The following is a 23,333-nucleotide window of genomic DNA, read 5'->3' on the forward strand; positions in this document are numbered from 1 at the left end:
GCAAGGGCAGGAGCAGGCCGGCCCGCCATTTTGTGACGGGTCAACCTCCATGGGCTCGCCTGCCACAGGTGCTGCTTCTCATCAGCCTGCTGCTTTTCTGGGGAGGTGTTCTTGACAAACTTCTCCAATGTGAGGCCCTCCCATGGGCTGCGGTTCTGCACACTGATGGGCTCGGCCTTGTTTGGTGGCAGGTCTGTCATGGAGCCAGCCGACACTGCCTGCACTGGAGCCTCGTCAGTGGCTCTCCTCCTGTGAGAAGCTTCTAGAAGCTTCCTTGTAGAAGCCCCTACAGAAGGGTGCAGGACGGCAGATCTGTGCATGTATCTCACTGTTGACCAAAATTCAGACCCCCCTGTCCCGTTTATCAGCACTCCTTTTCCAGAACGTGTGATATTACGGATGTACAGCTAATCTCTATGCTTAGGGCACGCCTGCCACCTGGTATTGCAAGGAAACTGGTCAAGAAACAAGTTCATTATTTTCCCTTGCTGATGGACAAGGTAGTGTAACCAGAACTGGAGGTATTGCAGCTTATAACAAAGAGCACTGAATTTTGGCCAGTCTAAACCATTATTTTTCCACTATCCTGGACAAAGCTCAAGAAGGTTATTTTGTGCTTATTTGAGTAAGATTCCCTAGATGTGCTTTTACAGGAGTCATAACAGCATTTGTGCATAGAGGCCTACAGGAGTGATTTTTTAATAGGACTACCTGCTTTCCACCAAGTCCTTCAGATCTGTGTAAATGTGGTCAGGTCGATTCTCTCTGCACCATGTCCTTGTCACTGGTTATTTGCTGGGGAGGCAATTGAAATTGTTATGCAAATCACTTCTGGAGTGGATTAAGGAACAAAGGGGTGGAGGTTACAGTGCCAGGAACTTGCCTCTACAAGACTTAACAGCTGGTAGACAGTCACTTGTGAGAAGAAATGTTATCTTGAAAACCTAACTGTTCTGTTGGCTATAGAAAGCAAATTTCCACAGGTAGAAGAATTTCAGTTGGACCATTTTTAGGAGGAACAGGGAAAGATCTCAGAAGCATGTCACACTGCTTCTTGGAAGATGCGGGTGTTCTTTGAGGTACATGTCCTGTTTAGAGTCACACGTGATAATAAGAAAGCTGCAAAAATGTGCCCTATATGCAAAACAAAAACTACAGCCCCATTCCCCAAAGAAACACTGCACTGGGAATAGCCAGAGTCTCTGAGAAGGGAACGCAGGCTGTCCTGTTGTGACTTCTGAAAAAATCAGTGAGATAACTCTGTTAAAGGTAATTTTCTGATTGTAGACTGAGTAACTGTTTGGATGTCTTGAGGGCTTCCCCACCCCCGAGCTTTATCATTTAATCCTAAATGTAATAAAGGGTTATTCATAGTCAATATAATCTGTATTTAATACCTGCTCAACTCTTAAATTCAGTGTATAAAGAAATTACAGGAAGTACTGTGGCATTGTGTAGCAATGTACTATGTTCAAAATGCTGTTTATTCCAGCAGATGACAAGTTCCACCAGTACTCAGTAGTGGAACTTTTAAAAACTCCATAAAACTGAGCATGCTGCCCTCTAAACCTGAGCTGATAGGGCTGAGCATGCCACAGGCATTCTGTGAGCAGCAGAAAGTATGAGTCATGTTTGCAACATCCTGTGCCCATGTGGATTCCTGGAATCCTGCAAGATAGGAATTCCTATGTTAACTTTCCCTTCTGTGAGAACATTAATAGGATCTCTATTTTCTACATATTCACTCGTTTTCTATACTGCTTGTGTCTCAAGAGATTTGGCTGAAGCTGGGCAAGGGTTTCAAAATCATCCGTGGTACACCAGACAGCATATTCACACCAATTTTCTTTCTGTAGGAAACTGAACTAGAAAGTGCTAATGCTTGGTCTACTTTGGGGTACACACCAGTTGTAGCAGGGACTGCAGCTTATAATTCACAAGTGGGGATGGCATAGCCTGGGACGGCAGATTATCGACCCCAGCTGTCTGCCCCGCACACAAAAGACCAAGCTGTTCATGAGACAGCTGTGGAATCACTGCCTCTAACTGAAAGCATTTACAGCAGCATCCTCTATATGGGGTTCAGATTCTTCACAGAGCATCTCAGGTCTCTGGAAAAGTGGTGTCAGAATGAAGTTAGGGCTCGTCACCTCCTCTGCCATACCCTCTTCCTGCAGATTGAACTGTGAGCCGCACTGATGCCAGAAATCAAGCACATACAGTTGTAAAATGGAGATGGTGAAAGGAGGGGGAAAGGGAGGCCTCTGTACCTCTTCACATATGTGCATGAGTATCAAAGACGCCATACACATACATGTTACTTGTACATTACATATACATATAGATGCAATAAATGGCATGTACATGCAGTATGTCTAGTACAAGTGTTACTTCATATATTAAAGTTTTGATCTGTTTTATTGTATTAATTGTAAAATAGCTCAGGTACTATGCCATAGCGACACAGGCACGCAGGTAGTTGGATTCCCTACCTAGATGGTGTGATGGTGAGTCCCAAGATGGTGTATAACACTGCTTTATGGTAGAGCAGACAACAACCCATACACAAAAGCAGCTTACCTCGGATGACCCATGGTAGGAATTGTGCTCCTATAAACTCATGCTCATATAAACTGAGCAACCTGGTCTAGTGGAAGGAAGTTGGAACTGGATTAACTCTTTATGGTCCCTTCCAACCCAAACCATTCAGTGTTAGTCAATCCTCGGGTAAAGCGTTCATCAATAGTAATGGGAGTTTTTCTCTGAGAGACTAAGGTCTACGGGGTTCTCCTACATCAAACCTTAAAATGTAACAGATTTTCATCCTTCTCATCCAGCTTCTCCCCCACATACACCAGAACCGAGACTCACAGCAAACCTCAAGAGCTAAAGCCGAGCTACACGATAAAGCTCCCGGCGGGGGTGAGCAACCCTTACGGGGCACTCAGCGAAGCCTAGGCTCGGGGAGCGGCGGGTTGGGCCCTTCGCCCTCAGCCGGAGCGTGGCGTGGCCCATCCCGCCCGAGGCGGAGTCCGGGCATCTGCGCGCTCTGCGGAAGCTCCAACAGCAAGCCAGGAGGGAACGGGCCGCCTCGGGTGCAGCGCCCCGCGCTCGGTCACCCGGCCCTATCCCCTCTGCTCCTACACCTGGCGGCACCCGGCTCTGAGCCGCCTCAGGACTCGCGGGCCGCCGCCTCAGGCCACCGCCAACGGCCGCCCTCAAAGGCCGCGTTGCTCGCCCGGCCCGCCAGCATCACCGCCTAACGCCTGCCGCGTTGGGGGACCCTCCGGCACCCCGCGGGCTTCGTTCCTCGCAGGCAGCCGACCCTCCACTCTCCGCTGCCGGCAGGTTCTCTCCTCGGCCCCGCGCTCCGGTACCCCACCCCCGCTGACGGCCCCAGCGGCGGTCTCGGCCCGCACCTTGCGTGAGGAGCGGGCTGAGGCGCCGGGCCCGCTTCCCCGCCGGTCGACGGGGGGTGGGAGGGAGAGGCGGGGGCCACCGCCGCCGTAACCGCTCCCCGTCCCGCCCCCAGTATGGCGACACGGTAGAGGAGCGGCTGCGGTGAGGTGACCGCCCCCTCCCGCCTCCCTCGGCACAGGCACGACGCGCCGCGGGCGAGCGAGCGGCCTCGGCGGCGCTGCTGCCGCCGGTGCCCCCCACAGGGCTCAGCGGCGGCGGCGGCGGAGGATGGCGGCAGCGGTCACGGCGGCGGTGGGCACAGCAGCAGCAGCGGCGGCGGCGGTGGTGGGGCCGAGCGGCCGCGCGGAGGGAGCCAGCACCGTCCCGAGCAGCTCATGGTGGCGCCCCAGACCCGCGAGCAACGGCCGCGCCGGGGCCGCCAGCTGAGCCGGATCTCGGCGGGCGGCTCTCCCCTCTCGACACCGACCCACCAAGCGACCCGTTCCCTTTTCCCGGCCCACCCTCTCCCCCTTCCCCGGCGCGACCCTCGCCTCGGATCGCCTTCGCCGGGGCCGGACTTCCACCACCCCCGGGCGCCGCGGGGAAGGCGGCGGCGAAGGGCACCGGGCAGCGCCAGACGGCGGCAGGACCATGGGCGCGAAGCAGAGCAGCCCCACCGCCGCCAATGGCCGCACCCGGGCGTACTCGGGCGGGGATTTACCTTCCTCCAGCAGCGGCGGCGGCGCTAACGGGGCCGGCGGGCGCTCGGCGGGCGCTGGCGGGCGGTACGCGCACCTGGCGGCGGCGCCTCATGCCGCTCCCGGCGGCGCGACAGCGGCGGCGGCAGGAGGAGCGGCGACGGCAGTGGCGGGGGGTGCCGCCGCGGGGTCGGCCCCCCGAAGCAGGTCCTTAGGGGGGGCCACAGCCTCCGGGGCCCGGGCCGCGCAGTCCTCCTTCAACATCCCCCACAGCAGCGGTCCCTACGGCTCGCAGGACTCGGTCAGCAGCACCCCGGAGGAGGGCGGCCGGGAGCGGCCCGCCGGGGGCGGCAGCGGCTCCTCCGGCGGGCCCCGGCTGGTAATCGGCTCGCTGCCCGCTCACCTCTCGCCGCACCTGTTCGGAGGTAAGCGCCATCCCGGGAGGGGTTCGCTGCCCGTGGGGCTGGGGGCTCGGGCGGGCGGGGGTGGTGGTGATGGTTGGGGGGCGCCTTCCTACCCAATGGGACGGGTACTGAATCATCACTGTTGAGAGCGGCGGCTCTTCCAGTCTCGCTGGAGAGGGGGCACGGTTTGAAGATGGGTTTTTCAGGGCAGTGTCTCCTATTGTTTGCAACGAGAGCTGTGAAGGGGAGGGGGGGTAACAATGAAACGAACCCCGCGGTAGTGCGGTCGGGACGGCGAAGAGGAAGCAGAGCCTCTCCGGCCGGAGACTTTAGACTCTAATAACTGTAATCAGTGCCTGTGTAAGTACTCTTTCCTACTACTTACATAATTAGAATTTAATTGGATCATGTGTCTCCGCCGTTTATTCTAAAATCGGACCAACCCCCTCTTTAGGTACTGATGTAACATGTGGCTGATGCTTGTTCCTCTTTGTAAGGTCTCTGGTTCTCGGTTTTTAAAGCTGTTTAAGAAAAGCAGAAGTTAAAGTTAAGTTTCTTTGTCTCCCTCATAAGAGATGAGTATAGCCGGATAGCTGTCCGTGCCGTTAAAGTACAGGTTTGCAATACCGCTGTAGTCTTAAGGATGTGCTCTTGAGGCAAGAGAAACACTTAAGGCAGCTAAACTCTGAATTAACCGAGAAGCTGAGGCCCTGTAAGAGGCGTAGTAGAAGTGGAGCAAATCGTCATAGTTTTTTGTGTCTCGTGTGATATTGAGATGAATAGGGCTGGTGTAGGACTTGCATTTTACTGCCTGAGTTCTTTACCTTGAAGTTGAAAATCTGCCTGTAAGTTGCCAACTGCTTTCAAGGTGCTTTCAGTACTGCTCATCCATTGTTGTTCATGTAAACCAAACATTAAGGTGCAAGGTGACTTTAATGGATTCATTCTCTTGATAATAGAACCTGTCTAAATACTAACCAACTTCCCCAGAAGCTCTCTTTTAGGAAAAAGGAAGTCAATGTAAAATTCCTGTGTTTCTGAATCTTGTAGCATGCTGGATATTCTTTTCTGTCATGCATCCTATTCTCTGCCAAAGCAGAGTTCTCCAGTCTGGCCATCACAGGGTGCCCAAGGTTTCTGTTCTCAGGGCCTGCCACCTGCGTGTTGTTGGTGCATTGACCTAAAGACCGCATAGCTATTACTTCCTAGGTCTAAACCTCAGCACAGTGGTTGAACATTAACAGAAAGCTCTCAAACCCTTTTATTATAAAGGAATATTTGCCCTTAAGAAAACATAACTCTTCTCATAGTGCCAAGCTGCTCAGTAGGAGTGCTTTGTTGCAAGGTTGCTCATTATACTGTCAAGGTAGTTTGTGGGGGAAGAAGGTGCATGCCTTTCTCCTAGTGATGAAAGGATGTCCTGTTATGGAGTATTGTGCAGTTTGTGCTAAGAACAAGGGAATCATTAAAACATGCAGCCAGTTGTTGCTCAAAGGTAAAACTTATCTTCTTGTTTAAACGCTGTCTTGCAACCTGCCTGGCTGCCAGAAGGGACTGGATTAAATGTGAATGCAGTGCTGAGGATCAATAACCTAGGAAACTGTTTATTCAGATGCAGGAAGCCTGCTTCATAATAACTCTGAATTTGCTCATACTTTCCTATGGTATGTAATAATCTACTGATTGCTGTACTAGACTATATTTTGTCTTTTGCAAATCTCTGAAATTGGCATATTAAGGAAGATAGCAGCTGGAATGATGGAAAGTTCTGAGTGCAGGAAAAGCACTAGGAGGGGTACACTCCCTTCATCTACTGGCAAATAAGGAATGCTGTATGTTAGGAATGTAAGTAGTAAGTTTGAAAATACACTAACCTTATGTAGTCACAAGATGGTAACGAATCTACTTGCTTCTGTTCTAAAAAACTTAGTATTTCTTATTGGGATGAATAGCTGTTTAATTGTAACACTGCAACACCTGTGAAGAAGGCCTCACTTGAGATATTACTCTTTCTTTCAATTTAAATGTTCTGTATTGTCATTGATACATGTACTCCACATCACACTGAATGTAGGCACTTGTCTACATTTGTGTTTTCTTGATTCCTTGCAATAACTAGACTCTTGGAACAAGTAGCTCCACAGGAGATCATCCATTAGTAGCATCAGCATGGTGAAAAATAACTTGAAGCATTTTTTTTGTCCTGATGGCAACTTGCTCAGGCTTGTCTAGGTGTGGTATCTGGCATTTATCTTGCCTATCATAAGCATGCTTGAAGTCCCCTCCCTTGTTTTGTAACTTGCAAATTGGCCAAATTGTTTCTTTTTATCTGGGAAACTACTGCAATGAATTTTGAGGATTAGCATAACAATTTGATGAAAATTAAAATGAAAAAGACCAAGAAGAACATAAGTTGAACTGAAACACCAACTATTTATGCTTTTAGGCAAACTACTTTGCTTCATCAGTCAGTGACACATGGGTGTTGCATTTGTTAAATGACTGTAATTAATTTGCCATTAGTGAATTACACTCTATTGTCACTTTTGCAGAGCAGCTTTGCATGCCAAAGTAGTGTATAAATATTAATTCTCAAATGTAACATACTTATATCCATACTGTGCTTGTTAGTATGCCATTTGAACAAGAGTATAAAATATATGTTAATGTATTGGAAATACCATGGTCAGTTATTTTCTATGTTCCTTTAACAGGAACAGTACTAACTTCCTGACTGTGAGGGTCTGAGATTCTTCAGGCTAGTGCTCCTTTATGATCAACATAGACTAAATTCTGCAGTGTAACCTCATGTCTTACCTTAGGGAAAGCTCCATTTACTGAATTATTAGAACCAAAAAAGAAGTGTTTAACTTGCTGCAGGCATGCCTGGAATAGGCTTGAAGCATTAAGCAGAGCGAGATCAAAATTCTCTAAGATCTTAATGGCACTCTCAGATACAGAGGCCAAACCCGTGTGTGACGTGATGCTCAGACACTTTATTGCAAGGCAGTGCTGAGTTCCAGCTTCCTTTAAGGTGATAACACTGTTATCAGGAATTTTGATGAGTAGCTTCCCTGTTCTGTTCCTCGGTGAATGGGACTTCCCCTCTCTTCCAGCCCCAAAATAAATACTCTTACCTTCTGTTAAGAACAGCGTGTAGAAGAGTTAGCTCTGAGATCCACAGTTAGTTTTTCCATTCTATTGTTAGGCAATGAAGATTCCTGTGTAGACAGTGAGCACTGCAGCAAAGATATGGCTGTAGTTAGAGTGCAGCTTGTTCTTCATAGGGTCATAGAATAGTTGGGGTTAGAAGGGACCTTCAAAGGTCATCTAGTCCAATCCCCCTACAGTGAGCAGGGAGGGACATCTTCAACTAGATCAGGTTGCCCAGAACCACATCTAGGCTGGCTTTGAACATCTCCAGGGATGGCACATCCGCCACCTCTCTGGGCAACCTGTGCCAGGATTTTATCACCCTCATTGTACAGAATTTCTTCCTCACATCCAGCCTCAATCTCCCTCTTTTAGTTTAGAACCATCACCCCTCATCCTGTCACAACAGGCCCTGCTAAAAAGTCCCCATCTTTCTTACAGGCCCCGTTTTAAGTTCTGAAGGGCCACAGTAATGTCTCCCCAGAGCCTGCTTCCAGGCTGAACAACTCCAACTCTCTCAGCTGTTCCTCGTAACAGAGATGCTGCATCCCTCTGATCATTTCTGTGGCCTTCTGCAGAAATGTTACATGTTGAGTCTTTTAAATTCCCATGAGTTCTTCACACATGTTGACTGAGCAGGGACCATGCAAGCATTATACAGAATCTCAGGCTGCATTCTATACAGTCATATGCAATTTTATGAACAGGTTTTTAAATATATAGTGTTGTCAGATATAACTGTTGACAGCTCTCAGGCCTCTGTCAAGACTTGGAATAATGATTTGGAGATTAAGTTCTGTCTGTGCAACTTTATTAGGAGAAGGAAGTTTGATACACCTTTTTTGGGGGGTATGGCTATCTTTTGGTCACTTCCTTGCCCTTCTCTTATAGTAGCATACAAGTACTACTTCTTTGAGCAATTGTGAAGCTTTTAAACGCTTCAAGACTTCAACGCTGCCCGTTTTGCCAGCCAAAGGTGTCATTCTGAGGTCTTTGCCCCCTGACGTGGGATAAGTGTTGGGAAGCGTGCTTTGCAGTGAGGCTGTTTGGCTATCTTGTGTACGTGAGCCATGTTAGAAGCAGTGAAACTTGCTACTGCAGTTTCGGCCTGGATGCCTTGGTACCCTTGATGTATCTTTTCCTCCTGGCAGTTGGACTTTTTGTGTTTGAGGAAGGCCAGCGAACCTTTGATACAATAAATATTTCTCTGAATTACTTCCTAACCATTCAGTATGTGAAGAAAGGGTGTAAGGCTTTAGTCTAATAAAAACTATAATTTTTCCATACAAATTCTGCCTTTTTCTAAAGGAATGGACCCTTTCCAGCAGGTGAGGGTAACACTGCTATTGCTGTGCATTTTCAGATAGTTTTGCTGTTGCAATTCCTAGGTCTTACAAGGTGCAGAACAGGGAAAGCTAAGAGGCTCTCTCTGGTGTTTTGATTTGTTTCTGTTTGCTTGGCTGCAGCAGTGAAACACAATCATATCCATGTTTGTCCACTTTGGAAAAAGGAGAGCGGTAACAATGAGAGGCTGGCCGAAGTCTGCTGATTGTAGAAAAAGGTTAAAATGGAGACCAGTCTGAAAGCTGGTAGAAATACAGACGTGTCTGCGTGCATACATGTAACTTCACAGTAACTATAGCCTGGGGGGAGGAGACAGATGTGTGCCTCCTTTTCAGTTATATCAGTGAATTAATTCCAAAGTGAAAGAGGAGTTACTTTTGCTAACTCTGAAGATATGTATTCCCATTCCATTAACCAAAGTACAGACTGAAAAATTCACCGTGCTAGGAAAGCAGTCCAAGAACAAATCTATTGATAAGGAGTTTCTGAAGAGCTGTTCTGACAGGTGGGTTTGAGGAGTCCAATCCCTTTTCAGGGTCTTGCTGTTCTTGCATTCAGTGGGCTCTTCTATTGTTCCTGCATACATACAGTGGGCAGCATACAGTTCCGGGTTGGCAGCAGATGTAAACCCTCCTAAGGAGGGGATAGCAAAGAACAGCAAAAAGTCCACTGTCCATCCACTCCAGCTCACTCAGGAAAGTGCTTTTTAGTCTCAAATGATAAGTGTTGGGACAAAAAAAACCTAAAAGAACTATTTGGATATTCAGTAGAGCTTGTGAAGCCTCTGGAGCTGTGTTTCATTTTCTTCAGTTGGAGATAGGTCTCCATGATGATGAGAGGCTTGGCACACTGGAATAAGGACTGAGGTGTGAGTTACAGAGGATCTCTGAAGGCTTCTTTTTCTTTTCCTCCTTCATTAGGAGAAGCCAAATAATGAAAATGGCAGCACTGCATTTAGGGGAGAAAAGTAAATAGTTAATGGCCTAAAGGAAAGGAAACAGGCTAATTGTAATGGCATATATAAATATTTCTTTTGGCTATCAAGAAAGTGATAATACCTGATTGAGCCTTTGCAGTGCCAGTTCAAACAAAGGCCTTCCTCTAATGTCTACTGAATACCTATCCAGCCCTGATACCCCGACAGTGTTCCTCTCCTCATGTTCTCTCTCATAATTGCAGACTAGTCTCCACCAACCTCCCAAGTAATTTCTTTGTCTTATAAAGAAAACCTTTTGTCACTGCTAGAAATTCAAAGCTATTTTTAAAACACGCTGCCTACCCATCTGTTTGGGTACGTTCTCCTCTCCTGTTCTTGCCAGCTGCTCGTGGAAAACTTCATCGTGTAAAATGTTCTTGATTTGCTGTCGTAGCCTTGCTTGACATTTTTCAGTTTTGAGTAATGCTATGAAATTTTTTGGGTAGGTTTTCCCTGCTATTTGCAGATGCATGAACCCAATTTGTAGTATTTTCAGGATTTTTCTGCAGTGTCTGTGCTGCTCATTAATAGTTTTAATTGGTTTCAGGAGAGAGATACAGTCATTTCTACAGATTGTGTTCAGTTACTTGAGGTAATGGAACATGTTCTTGCAGATGTTCAGCCTATGAAAAGAAATAGTGAAAAACCTTTGAGTGCTCCAAGTGCTATATTTTGGACTGAATATAGTATGTATTTACCTGAATAAAACCAGAAGAGCACTTCTTAAGTACCCTTCCTGGGTGGTTTTGCTTTGGTTAGACATTTCCTAAACAAGTGTCTGTCTTCCCAAGGCCACCTTTCCTTTGTGTACATCATCATTGTAACTTTCATAAGGATTCCTCCATGTGCATCCAGAGCTTTGTTGTTCGTTAGGCTTCTAATTTCTGATGCTTGCAAAAAGGGGAGTGTAAGCCATAGAAAGAACGAGGCTGATTCTCACTTTGACTCAGGACATGCTTCTGCATTCTGCATGGAAATTGCATACCGTTGATCAGAGAGATCAGGAAGCATGCAGGAAAATCTTGTAGGGCTCAGGATGCCTGTCTGTCAAGCAGAAAACCAGATCTTGTGTGGGATTTGACTCTGGTACTTTTAGTCATCTTTAGGAGCTGACCTACCTGGGTGTTTTCTTCTTCCTTGTCTGCCCTGTCTAAAAATCAGACCACCCCAGCCTGTGAATAGTCCCCAAAGGGTGGGTGTGCTGCATACCGTTGTGGATATTTTTAGTAGATTCTGTTTGCCGACTGACTTAGTGTGCTATAAATACAGAGTTCTCATCTGGCGTGCACTTTGCATGTCTTCTAGCGACTTATAATGAATTCATCTAAGAGTAATGGCAAGAAAAACTGAGCTGTTACAATTTATTTGGCTCTCCATATGAAGTGTCATTTATATAAAGCAGTTATTTATCAATATTTCAACTGTAAATGGCTTTTAAAACTAGTGGTGTTCCAAAACCCTTCCTAATAGGGCTACCATAATTAGTCCTTATGTCAGATTGATTTATACTGTTATTTCATTATGGTTTTAAAAATTGGAGGTGGAGTTTTTAGATATGAGAGGTTAGTTGAGCATCTGGAGTAATATAAATACTAGTAAATTACATGATGTCAATACTAGCAGTTTGTCTGAACATACATAAAGGCTATTTGGGTATTCGGGGGGGGGAATGAAACCTTAGTTATGATTCTACTGGAATTCTTTTCACAAAGTATAGTGTATATGAATTTGCTTGAGTTGAAACGGAATTATTTTGGCACTTACCATGGTTTTGTTTTAAATTGTCAGAACTCAATGCAAAAAGGAGAGGGACCTTTTCTTTAATGTCTTACTAAAATATAGATGTACCTGCCTTGGATTATTGAATTTGACACAAAACTGAAGGATGGGTTCTTGCTGAGCTGCGTTGAGCACGACCTAAATGCAGTTCTGTACTGCTATAATAAAACCTATCACAGTGTACTCTTAACAGTTGTGGCCTTCATGAAAGCAGTTTAAAACTGGTTCGGTGTTCCATATGCAACAAAAGAAAGGTCTCCTTAGAAGTGCTTTCTGCAGATTGACCACACAGACAGTATTTTGAGCATCTTAATAAATTTCTCTTATAATGAAATCTGGAGCAATCTGGTGATTGCTCAGAAAACTTACAAAATAAACTATCTCCTTGCCAAAAAGCCTAGGTAGTTCCCTGAAAATTGTGTCGCTTTTGAATCCTGACTTCCTGCAGCTATCAGGGGTGATAAGAGCAGTACTTCTTATGAACGGAAGAGCATCAATCCTCTCTGATTCCTGAGCACAAACACGGATTGAAGTTCCAGTATCAGGAAGAAATCTTGCCTGTTTTGCAATAACGTTGTGACCTTACCAAATAGAGCAGAGCATCATCAGTTGAGCACGTTTCAGAGAGATAATGATGGGTGGTCTTTAGAATAAAAAGAACAGTGACAGTAGTAAAATGCAGTTCTCTCTGGTCATTTAACTGTTTTCACATGGAGGCGGGCCCCTTTCTTCTCATTGTCTTTGCTGCATCATCAAGGATGACTGGAGTAGCCTAAAGCAAGGAGGACTGAAGTAGCCTAAGATGCCAGACTTGAGGATTTGCCATTTTCTTGGGCGTTTAGCTATCCTTTGGGGAGAATGAGCTTAAAATCACACATCTGCATTCTGAATATTGGAAGGCATATTATGCTTGTGCAGTGAGTGACTCACAGCTCCTATAGTCTCTCAAACTGGGTAAGTATGATTCATCTTCAGAGGCGATTTTGATGAAGTGTCCTGAAAGGTAGTATTACTGAGTTTGGGTGTGAAGTGCCCAAATTGGGGGTTAGCTAGTCAAATTTATTCTAGAGCTTGTTAAGTTTTCAGTGTTGTGATTTTGCAGCCATAATGGCCAGTTAGGTTTGGTTTGAGTGGCTTGGTTTGTTTCCCCCTCCTTATCCATGGGTATGGTTGTTAGAGGTAGTCAGATCAATGCAGAGTAAGATACTTGTTTACTGGGAGTAGTTCTAAATATATGATGAGTAGATTCTTTGAGTTTAACATGAAACAAAAAAGACCCAACATTTTGTTAAGGCTTTGTTATTCTATTAACAAATTACAACTCCTAAATAATAAAATATAGCTGTAAAACTACTTACATATTTTTGAAGTGCTGTGTGAAGAAATTGGATACCTGCTCCACACGTGCAGTAAAGCCCATAAGGCTGTTGCCGGCTGAAGAGAAATGATCTAGAACAGCATGAAATGAATGAAAACAGCATGAAATTCACATATGTAAAAGGGCTGCATGCTATCAAAGAAACGCCCTTTAAATATCTAATTCAGCTGTCCTAACATTAGGATACTAGATGACTAACATTTAGATACTGAATGACAAGTGTATAGGCATTGCCTCACTTCTGAAGGACTGAATTACATTAGTCTTCAGTTAGCTTTAATTGTATGTTTGCTAAAGCTCAGCCTTGAATTAGTTTGTATCCAAATGTCTCATATCGACAAAGTTGTGTGGTTTGTAAGTGATAACGTTTTCAAAGACAGAGATAATACTGGGTGGCTTCGTAACCATGGATGTGAAAAACCAAAAGTGTTTAAAATGCTTTTGAAGTAAAATACAATACTGAAATAGCTTTCGGTTTGGAGGAAATACAAATTCCATTGCCAGCATAATAAGCCCTGTGCTAAAATAAACTTTGGATTTCGCACACTTGATAAGACCAAGATCCAGTGACAGCATAAAACTAGGGAGTGGAGGAAATGTTCCTTGGAAATGTGGGACTAGTTCTGCTGCAAACAAAGAAATAAGAAGGCTGATGCAAATGGTGTGCTTTATGTTGTGCAAGCATAGGGAATGACATAGTCAGCCCAGGCTGTTCTCCTTTGTGTCTCCGCTGTGCCTCTCCTGTTGTAAAGACAACAGTTGTGTTCAGCTGATGAAGTCAAAAGGGAACGATGAACACTTGGGTTCGGGCAGTCCAAGCACAACCCCAGGCTGGGTTGACAAAAAGCTCACCATTAGTTGTCAGTGTGTGCTTGCAGCCCAGAAACCACTCATGTCCTGGGCTGCATCACCAGGGGTTGAGGGAGGGAATTCTCTGCCCCTGCTTTGTCCTCATGAGTCCCCATCTGAAGTGTTGTGTCCAGCTCTGGGGCCCCCAACATAAGAGGGATGTGCACCTGCTTGAGTGAGTCCAGAGAAGGCCAGGGAGATGCTGTGAGGGCTGGAGCAGCTCTGCTCTGAAGCCAGGCTGAGAGAGCTGGGCTGTTTCAGCCTGGAGAAGAGAAGGCTCCTTAAGGGGAGACCTGAGAGCAGCTCCAGTGCCTGAAGGGGCTGCAGGAAACCTGGAGAGGGGTTGGGACAAGGCCATGCAGTGACTTGTCAAGGGGGAATGGCTTTAAACTGAAAGAGGCATGTAAGGAAGAAATCCTTCACTGTGAGGGTGCTGAGGCACTAGAACAGGCTGGCCAGGGAGGCTGTGGATGCCCCATCCTTGGCAGTGCTCAAAACCAGGTTGGACAGGGCTTTGAGCAACCTGGTCTAGTCAAAGGTGTCCCTGCCTGTGGCAGGAGGCTGGAACTGAATGATCTTGGAAGGTCCCTTCCAACCCAAATCATTCTTTGATTTGGAGCTGGAAGGCAGGCGTTCCTTCTAGTGGGCTGTGTGGGTATATATGACTTCCTTCTACAGGTGTGCAGGTAAACCAACCTTTTAAATGTAATGGATGATTTTACATTTTGCTTTAAAACTTTATTCAGAAGAAATGCTCTGAGGTCGTGGAGTGGCTACCAAAAGCATTCTGGTTTATAAATTCTGGGCAGTATTGGTTCTCTTTTAGGGATTGGCTAGCTGTAATCTTTAATCAAGGTATTGTTGACCACTGGCTAAGTATTTGACCTTTTACATTTTACTTACTAAGAGCAAAAACTTCCCAGGAGCTCTGCTGCAGCCTTTGCTTTTAGTAGTGCTAGAAAAGTCAATAGGAATGAGTTTCTGTAAGTTCTTTCAGCCCTTGAAAAATAATATACTCTGAAGAGCCTTTATCTGTAAAACAGTTGCCTATGTGTGGCTGTTGCATGATATTAATAGTGGATCAATAGTAGTGACCTCAATTTTTGCTGAATTTCAATTTAATGATGAAAATACTGATGAATTTCAATTTAATGATGAAAATAATGATGAAAATTGCATGCTGATTTTGTATGTCGTCCTGGTATTTTAGTGATGAAAAACATGTACTTAGCAGCAAAGCCAGAAGTAGCCAAAAGCATCCAAAAAATGAAGTGGATCCCTGTTGAAATGTACTGGAGAAGTGGTTCTTGTGTTTTGCTTCCCACAATTGTTCCTTCCATCTCTGCCATTCCACCAACTGTTAGTTAACTAATGAAAATGGCAGGTGTAGTGTGGTGGTGAATGAGGGTGTAGCATCCTTTTTCCATCATGGATTTGGACTGTTTCTGGGCTGTTTAACAGCTGCCTCCCGTGACAGCCTATGCTGAATTGTAAAGCTTTGGTAGCTGTAGCATGCAACCATTCTTTGAAGTACGTTTAAAACCAAATGATTGTGTTCAGCATGTGGCTGGCCTGACACTATCCACAAAGATGCAGAGTTAAAATGAGTGAAAAATCAGCCCCCCAGGAAATGTTCACTTGAAAGGAAATCCTTGGAAAGGATGCCAGATTTGTAAGGCAGAGAGAGGAGGGGGGAAAAGACTGTAGGGAATGGTGGCGTTTGTTGCGTTACTCTTAGAGGGAATCGGGATTCATGGGTATGTGTGCTGATACAGTGGCTTTCCCAGCTTTTAAACCACGATTCTGTGACACACTAAAGCTGTGTTTGTAGAGATTATTGGGAGCCTCTCCTTTTTTTCTTCTGCCCTTTTGCTGTTTTCAGTGGGTATGAGTTACCTTGCTCACAGCACCAGTATTAGTAACTGAAGTGCTATTGGAAACAAAAGTATCTGCAGGAATACTGATTCACCTGGCTCTTAAAAATACTCCTTTTATTGGTGTCTTTTTTTAGGATGTTTTTCTGTCTTTCCTAGGAGGGCATAATTTTGGGTATTACATTTAATTTGGATTTTAGCCTAGTTATTGTAGTTTTGTCTAGCAATAATAATATCTGTGCTGTTAATGGAGGAGTAACACTGAGGAGAAACATGGTGAAATAGATAATTAGCTCTATACAAAGAGAATAGAGGCCATTTTGGTTAAATTCTTTATCTTAGGGTATCTGTTTCTCGGTATTTCTTTGTCTCCACTTTTTCTAACTGGCATTTCCCCAAACTTGAAAACTGTGATGTAATTTTTCCTTTTTGTTAGAGGTATTTTGAAGTGCACACAAGTGAAAACTGATTTAGTTTGCTTCCTTGAAGATCTAACTGGGTAAATGTGCTGTACATACAGCATTAAAGCATGGAACGTGAATGTTAATATTCTGATCCTGTCAGTTTTCTTTTTATGCCCTACAGATTTGTAAATTTACAAAATTACACACTTGTCATTCAATTTCAGACCTGAAATTTTGTATAAAAATAGGAAAAGAAGAAAAGCTTCACATCAGTACCTTGTTCCTCTTGCATTTATTTCCCCTATTGTGGTTTCTCTCTAACATATTGTGCTCCTTCAGGCAGTGATGATAAATGTAGGTATGTTATTATTAAACGTAGGTAGAACCTTTTTAAGCTACTGGTACAGCTGCAACACTGTGAGGATAGCTTTACTCAAATCAATGAGCCACGTGTGCAGAAATCTGGTATACTCACAGATCTGCTTTGAAAAGCGTAATGCTGTTTGTCAGGAACTGTCATATATTACTGCCAAGGATTCCTTCCTCTGCTGAAGGAAGGGAGCTCTTTCTGTAATCTCAGTACTCATATCTTTAAACTGTTAGATTTATAGCCCTCTGCAGGAACTCTGAAACTGCAGGCTAATTTTAATGGTGCTTTCCTAACCCTGGAACGAATGGTACAACAGTTGAACCCTGTAACTGAGGATTAGGAATATCACCACAATTACTTGTTCGTAGAGGGGTACGTATAGAGAAAAGATGCTTTGTCAGCTATTACAGTCAGTAATTGTTGTATGCAACACTTAAACATTGCATTTTCCTTTCTCACATGATGTGTTGGAAAACAAATGTTTATCTACTTACTTATCTGTTTATTCTTTCTTAACGGAAATACATCTATTTCCTTGGGTATTTTATATTGACAACTAATTTTAGTATTGGAGAACTTCCTAATAAGCAAATTACTGTTTCACAACTGATTCCCAATTTTGAATGCAGAAATTTGCAATTGATTCAAAAGGACTTGTTTTTCTTTTTAAATTGTACTTGACTCTATAGCTATTATGTGCAATTTCAGCAGTGTATGTAGCTTGAAATGTAACTGAAAGGGCATTTATTGCACTCTTAATGGTTTAGCATCTCTCAGGTTTTATGTCCACTTACTTTCAATCAGGTTTGTAGAGAGCTCTAATTTACTAGATGAGTATGGCAATAAAAGATCAGGGTGGTACTGAAGCAGACAATATTTAACAATGAAGTAACTGACTTAGCAAACTTATGGTGCTGTTTCTGCTGAGCCAGATTCAGGAGAATAGATTGATAACAGAATTCCTTAAAAACAGACTCACGTTTGTTTGGTATTACTGTTTGTGTTAGATAATAATCTGGAAGCTGCTTCTTCCCATATGAACAAGCAAGCCAGCTGCAATTATTCTTTAAAACTCAAAGCATTTGATTGGGTTGTGGAAAACCTTTCCATACCACAGATAGAAGTATAATTGTGACTGTGTATGCAAATTGGCACTAGTGCTGTACAAATAGAGAGGGATTTCAGTTAGATGTTGTTTTGTTGTTTTGATTTGGGTTTTTTTTTTTGTTGGTCTTTTTTGTTTGCTTACACAAACTGAAATCAGTATCTTTGTGTCTTTAACCTATGAATCTTGCCTGAAGACCAAGAGTAAAAGCTATTAAAAGGGCTTGAATCTGGCCTGGCTGCAGAAGACAGACTTAATGTATTAATGTATCTATTTGTGTCATTGGTGTGATATTTGGCTAACTGCACTTAATAACAGGATTAGCAAGAGACTAATAATCAAGGATAAATCGTTCAGGGTTTAATGCACACTCTTTAGAAGCCAAAAAAGGGAGAACCCCAAGCCCCAGGCAAGACCCCGCCAGGGCAGGGACCTGTTCAGCACCCGCACCCTGGACAGCTCAAGTGAAGCCTCTTGTAGGCTGCTGCTCCTGCCAGGTGCCTCTGGGATGAGATGCGCTGGGTTCTTATCCAGGACATAAACCAAGGTTCCTCTCAAGAAGAGTAAGTTTCATGCTGGCCCACAGCTTTCTGATTGGGCTACTGGATTATACTGAAAAGACCAAGAGTTTGTGATAGGCTCTCATTTGCCCCAATTCCCTGTGATACAGAAAGCAGCATTGTCAGCCTTGAGTAGACCAGATAGACTTTTTCAGAAGGCTTTTTGTAGCACCGTCTGACTCATCTGCCCACAGTTCCTGTGTGTTCAATTTTTAATATTATTTGGGTTTCAGAAATTCAGTCTTCATCTATTTGTTCACTTTCGTTTATTTTTATCTTAGAAAATAGGTTCTTTTTTCGTGTCACAGCTTTCCCCAGCATTGGTAAGCTAGCTTCCTTGTTCTTTATTTCATCTCTGCTGTTTATTTTTCCCTTGGTTTAAGGACTGTCGGGAGCTAGCTCTCATTTTCTGCTAAAAATCTTGTTAGTCTTGTAGTTTCAAGTGGACTTCCCTGCTTGGTTCCTTCCAGTAAGTGGAAGTAGAAGAATTAAAAGCAGATTATACAGATGTTTTCTGTTATCACAGTGTCTGTTCAGTTTTCTTTGACACTAGGTGACACCACTTTTTAAAATTAGATGATGAAAATGTTTGACCTTAAATATCTAAAAACCTGGAGAAACTTCTGTTATGTTTTGAGTTAGTATTAGGAAGACGTCTTGAGCAGTAGGAGGCTCACTGCAAGATTAACCTTTAGACATAATACTGTTTTTTTTTCTTGACAAAAGTTTACAATCTGGAAGATGGTATTCTGAAAGATTTACTTTTGAAAAGGGGCAGCTTTGCATCCAGTAATGCTGAGGTAACAAGATCCATCTTTTCTGTGGAGGAAAAGCAACAAAAACAGTAAATAATTAATATCACTTAATGGCTTTCAAAGTCAAGGTGGAAAACACACTAATACTTTGATTCAAGTGTGAAAACAGGATTTGTAAATACTTCCGTGGCCTTTTTCTTTTCTTTTTATGACCCTGCTGCAGAGAGCTGTGTGGTCTGAATATTTTTTTCCCTGTTGTTACGTGCAGTTTATTTAAGATACGTGCTTTTTTTCCTGCGTACTATTAGCTTTTAGAAATGTCTTGCAGGATTTTCCTTAAGAGTAGGAATCCTAAATAAACATTATTTCCTTTTTATGCTGAAGACCTTTTGGTATATTACAATACCATTACACTAGCTTCTGCAAGAATGTGGGCAGCTTCATTCAGTTTGCTACTCCCTCCTAGAAGAACTGAAGTGAATTTCAGGTGGAAAACAAAAAAAAACCCCTGGTTTTGCTATTTCAGTTGTTGGAGAACATGAATTTCAACTTCTAAATGAAAATAGGAAATAACATCATTAAACAGTATTGCTATTAGAGTTTCCTCAGCATCCTGGAAAAGCTGTGTTTCCAAATCAGTTGTCCCTAACTTATGGGTAACTTTGCTTTGCTTAGGTTGGACCTCTGCCATATAGCTGGGAACTGTGGCAAGCTGTTGGGTAATTTCCAGGGTTGCATTCCACTTTCTTTTACTTTCCCCTTAAACTTGCTTCATTGCAGGGATGATATATAACATGGTTTTATTTATACATCAAAGGCTTTTATTGAAGTCACATTCTAGAAGCTACTTCTCTGGTATTCTGATCTCTTAGGTTTGGTATAAGAATGGTTTGGTCCCAGTAGTTACAGAAACATACAGAGATTGGGAAGTGAACAAAATACGATTCATATTTGCTTGGATGGGGTTGGAATTTGCTTGGACACGGTTGGGGATGGAACCCACCATGTACATTTACATTTAAATGAATTTAAGACCTACTTGAACAGATCAGCCAGTGCAAGACAATAGCTAATAGCTTTATGAAGGGTGGGGGTTTTGTTGTTGCCTCACTTCCAATTTCTTTCTGTAAAACTGTCCCTGAGGGTATAAGAATTGTTTTCATAACTGGTACTTTAGAAGATGTTCCTGTATCTTTTATGAATTTCTTATGTACAAGCTGTTTATCTCTTAAAAAAAGAAAAAGCTTTGTAGCTGTCCCTGTTAATATGTTTGGTTTGTAGCTGTCCCTGGTAATACATTTGAGGTTAGAAGTTTTGTCTAAATTTATTTTAAGGACTCAGATTTGTGTATACTTGTCCTTTTTGGAATATTAATCAATTAGAAGACTGTATTTGTCCTTTTTTAGTACTTTGAATATATTCCCAAAGTTTTGCTGCTTTATTTTACTGTGTGGTACCACCCTCAACTTTGTGAGATGCCAGGCTAGGTCAAGAGCTGCAACAGCATACTGCAGGATTTATAATCCCACCTATGCTGTATGTCAAGTGACATGCTGAAATGACATAAATGCATCTGAAACATTTGGTTTATTTTTCTAAGGACCTAAATGAACTTTTCTTCCCCTTGAAGCTGTCACTGTGTAGTTCTAGTTTAACTAAGTGACAGGTTTAGTCTGTCTCAGGACTTAGTGCGTCTAAAATGAATTTTGTTGCAGGTAGAAACATGATGAAGGACTCACAATTCATATTTTTCTTTCTGGAAGTTATTGTGCAGATGTTAAGTGCTATGAACTCCCTTTCTTAACGACAAGCTTAATTTTCAGTGTGTTTTGGATGTCTCTGTCAATAGAAATTGTCCTAATGCCACAGTAGTGAAGAAGGGCGCTTTTCATTTTGACCTAAAAACATATTCTCATGTGTAAAGTATTTATATTCTCATGCATGTGACATAACCCTTCCAACTGCATATGTTTTGGTTTGGGGTTTTGGTTTTTTTTTTGTTTTTTTTTAATCTTGGAGCATCTTCTGGACAATTTTGATATAGTTTTAGGTACAGACTGGTTTTACACCAAGAATGGAATTTCAGTCTCTTCCACCATGTTGTGTGGAACGCATCAGACAGAGAGCACGCCAGGCTATGGTCTTCTGATGTTATTCAGCATTTACACGCTCATGTTTCAACCTGGAGCTGGAATCTCTGGGTGGAAGATTAGACAGCTGTTAGTCTTCTGTAGCTCTGCTGAGAAACTGTTGTTGTAGGTTATCAGATTAATAGAACAAATGGTACAATGTCTACACCATTCTGGAAAGCAAAGGCATAAGTTTAGATGTTTAAATGGCATTCTCGCTGCACAAAGCCAGGAATTGTATTGCCTATTGCTGCCTCTCAAGGGAAAAACAAAAAAAAGCACGTTTCTCTTTTTGGCACATCTCCCAGTTGACTGATTTCTGATGTGATACAACTGCAGCAATGGGGATGTAATGGCAAGATCTCCGCTAGAAAGAGGAAGTGTACTTCTGTGATGACCAACAGGAATGTCAGGCGTCCTTTGGGAGCTTTTTTTAAGAGTTTCTGAAAATGGTAGCTAAATGCAAATTTATTTATTCATTTGTTTATTTATTTTTAAGTTACTTGATGAAACAACAAAGCTTGGAGGCAGAGGTTGTCCTTTACATGCCTGTGGCTTACTTCTCAGCAGTCTTTAACACTGATGGAGAGTACTATAGAAGCACTTGAATAAGTCTGTCTTTTCACCAGAGCTGATGACTTATACTTGGCTTAATCTCACTCCTTTGTTGGTGGCCATGCTGTGGAATTTCCCACTGGGAAAGCTCAGAGTCCTGCTTGCTTAGGCCGGTCCCCACCAGCTGACTCACAGGCAGGAAGAGACAGCAAGAGCAAAGGAGGTATGCCAGGAGACAGAGGGAGGGTGAATGGATGAACATGTACATAAGCTGGGAGGCTTGCAGGCTCAAGGTCCAGCATTCTTTATGCTCCCTTCAGGAACTGTTCTAGAGAGCTTTCTTCCTTCAAAGCAGAGAATTTTTTGTTGTTATTTTTCTGAGCATTTTATTATTTATATTACTATTATTTTATTACTTATGTTTTAACTGCTTGCTCACTTGTGTTTGGGATCTGCGGTAAGGTCTCATTAGGTAAGATGTTTCTCTTATAAGCGTCGGCGTTTAAAATGGGCAGCTAATCAATTTCCTCAACAATTTAACTGATAGACCAGTGCAGCAGTTGTGAACAGTAAAAAACAGCTAATGCTACTGCGCGTTTTCTACAAAGGTCACTTAAAATGTGGGTGAAACACAAAATACGTCTTAACGGTTTGTTCAGACAGTGGCAGTTTGACCATGAAAAAGCAAGAATTACATTGCTGACTTGGTTGCTGGGGCAGGAATGATGTGGCACGTCATCTGAAAGTTCGGCTTGTTTGTGACTTATGGATGTTCTATTAGAGTTTGCAGAATGTGGTATGTGTGCTCTGTACTCTCTTAATAGAGGCAAAAGAACATAGATGAAACTGTCGTGACTGATATGTTTAAAGCATGTAAGTCAATAGCTTGATTTTCTTCAGCTTTTACTGACAGTAGTTAAGAAAACTTGGTTGGGAGGTTATTTCTTTATGGGTTCAGTTCTGTCTTTCTCGTAACCAACTGATACCTCATCTTCATTATTCCTCATTAGGCACTTTGCCTGCTTTCTTCACTGTGGTGCCTCCCCAAATGTGCTTAAAAGGTTCTGTCTTAGAAATAGGAGCTTTTGCAAAACTAGTCAGTATAGTACATAAAGGTGTATCTATCATTCAAACTTCAGAAACTGCTCTCACTTTTTTAATAGAAATCTATACATAATTCCTGTTAAACACTTAAGTATGTTAATGCTGAAAGATTTGATGATCTGACTCCAGTGTGCACCTTTCTGAAGTGGTGTTTTGTAACCCTTTGCCCTGTTTCTGCAACAGAGTCCATACACTAAGGTGAATACTTTTCAAGTTGGAAGAATAGAGGGGTCAGCGCAGAGTGAACTTCTAACTGAATTTTGCATTTAAAAACAAAAGACTGCTTTAGGATAAGCAGAGACATCAGTACTGTTGCAGTGTTAATCCTTAAACAAAATTCCTTTATTTTCAGGATGAATGATGTTTTCCAGCCTGGACTTCTCTGCTAAGCTCAGGCCTTAGTCATAAGTCATACCTTTACTTGGGGAAGGAGGAATGGAAAAGAAACCCCAGCAAACCCTAACAAGCAAACATACTCTGCTCTCAGCAGTTTCAAG

General features: G+C 43.2%; 1 protein-coding gene across 1 annotated transcript in view; it reads left to right on the top strand.

Annotated features, from left to right (window-relative positions):
* Positions 1–3,620: 3,620 nt before the first annotated feature.
* ZNRF2 (zinc and ring finger 2) overlaps positions 3,621–23,333 on the top strand; it is a 51,953-nt gene continuing 32,240 nt past the window's right edge. The window contains exon 1 of the mRNA XM_057431511.1: positions 3,621–4,522. Within this exon, the coding sequence (XP_057287494.1) occupies positions 4,051–4,522 (472 nt within the window). The 5' untranslated portion in view covers positions 3,621–4,050. The remainder of the gene's footprint in view (positions 4,523–23,333) is intronic.

Source organism: Pezoporus wallicus, unplaced genomic scaffold (assembly GCF_028554395.1).
Source record: "Pezoporus wallicus isolate ANWC-B61680 ecotype Strahan unplaced genomic scaffold, APGP_CSIRO_Pwel_v1 scaffold_11491, whole genome shotgun sequence".
Classification (NCBI taxonomy): domain Eukaryota; kingdom Metazoa; phylum Chordata; class Aves; order Psittaciformes; family Psittacidae; genus Pezoporus; species Pezoporus wallicus.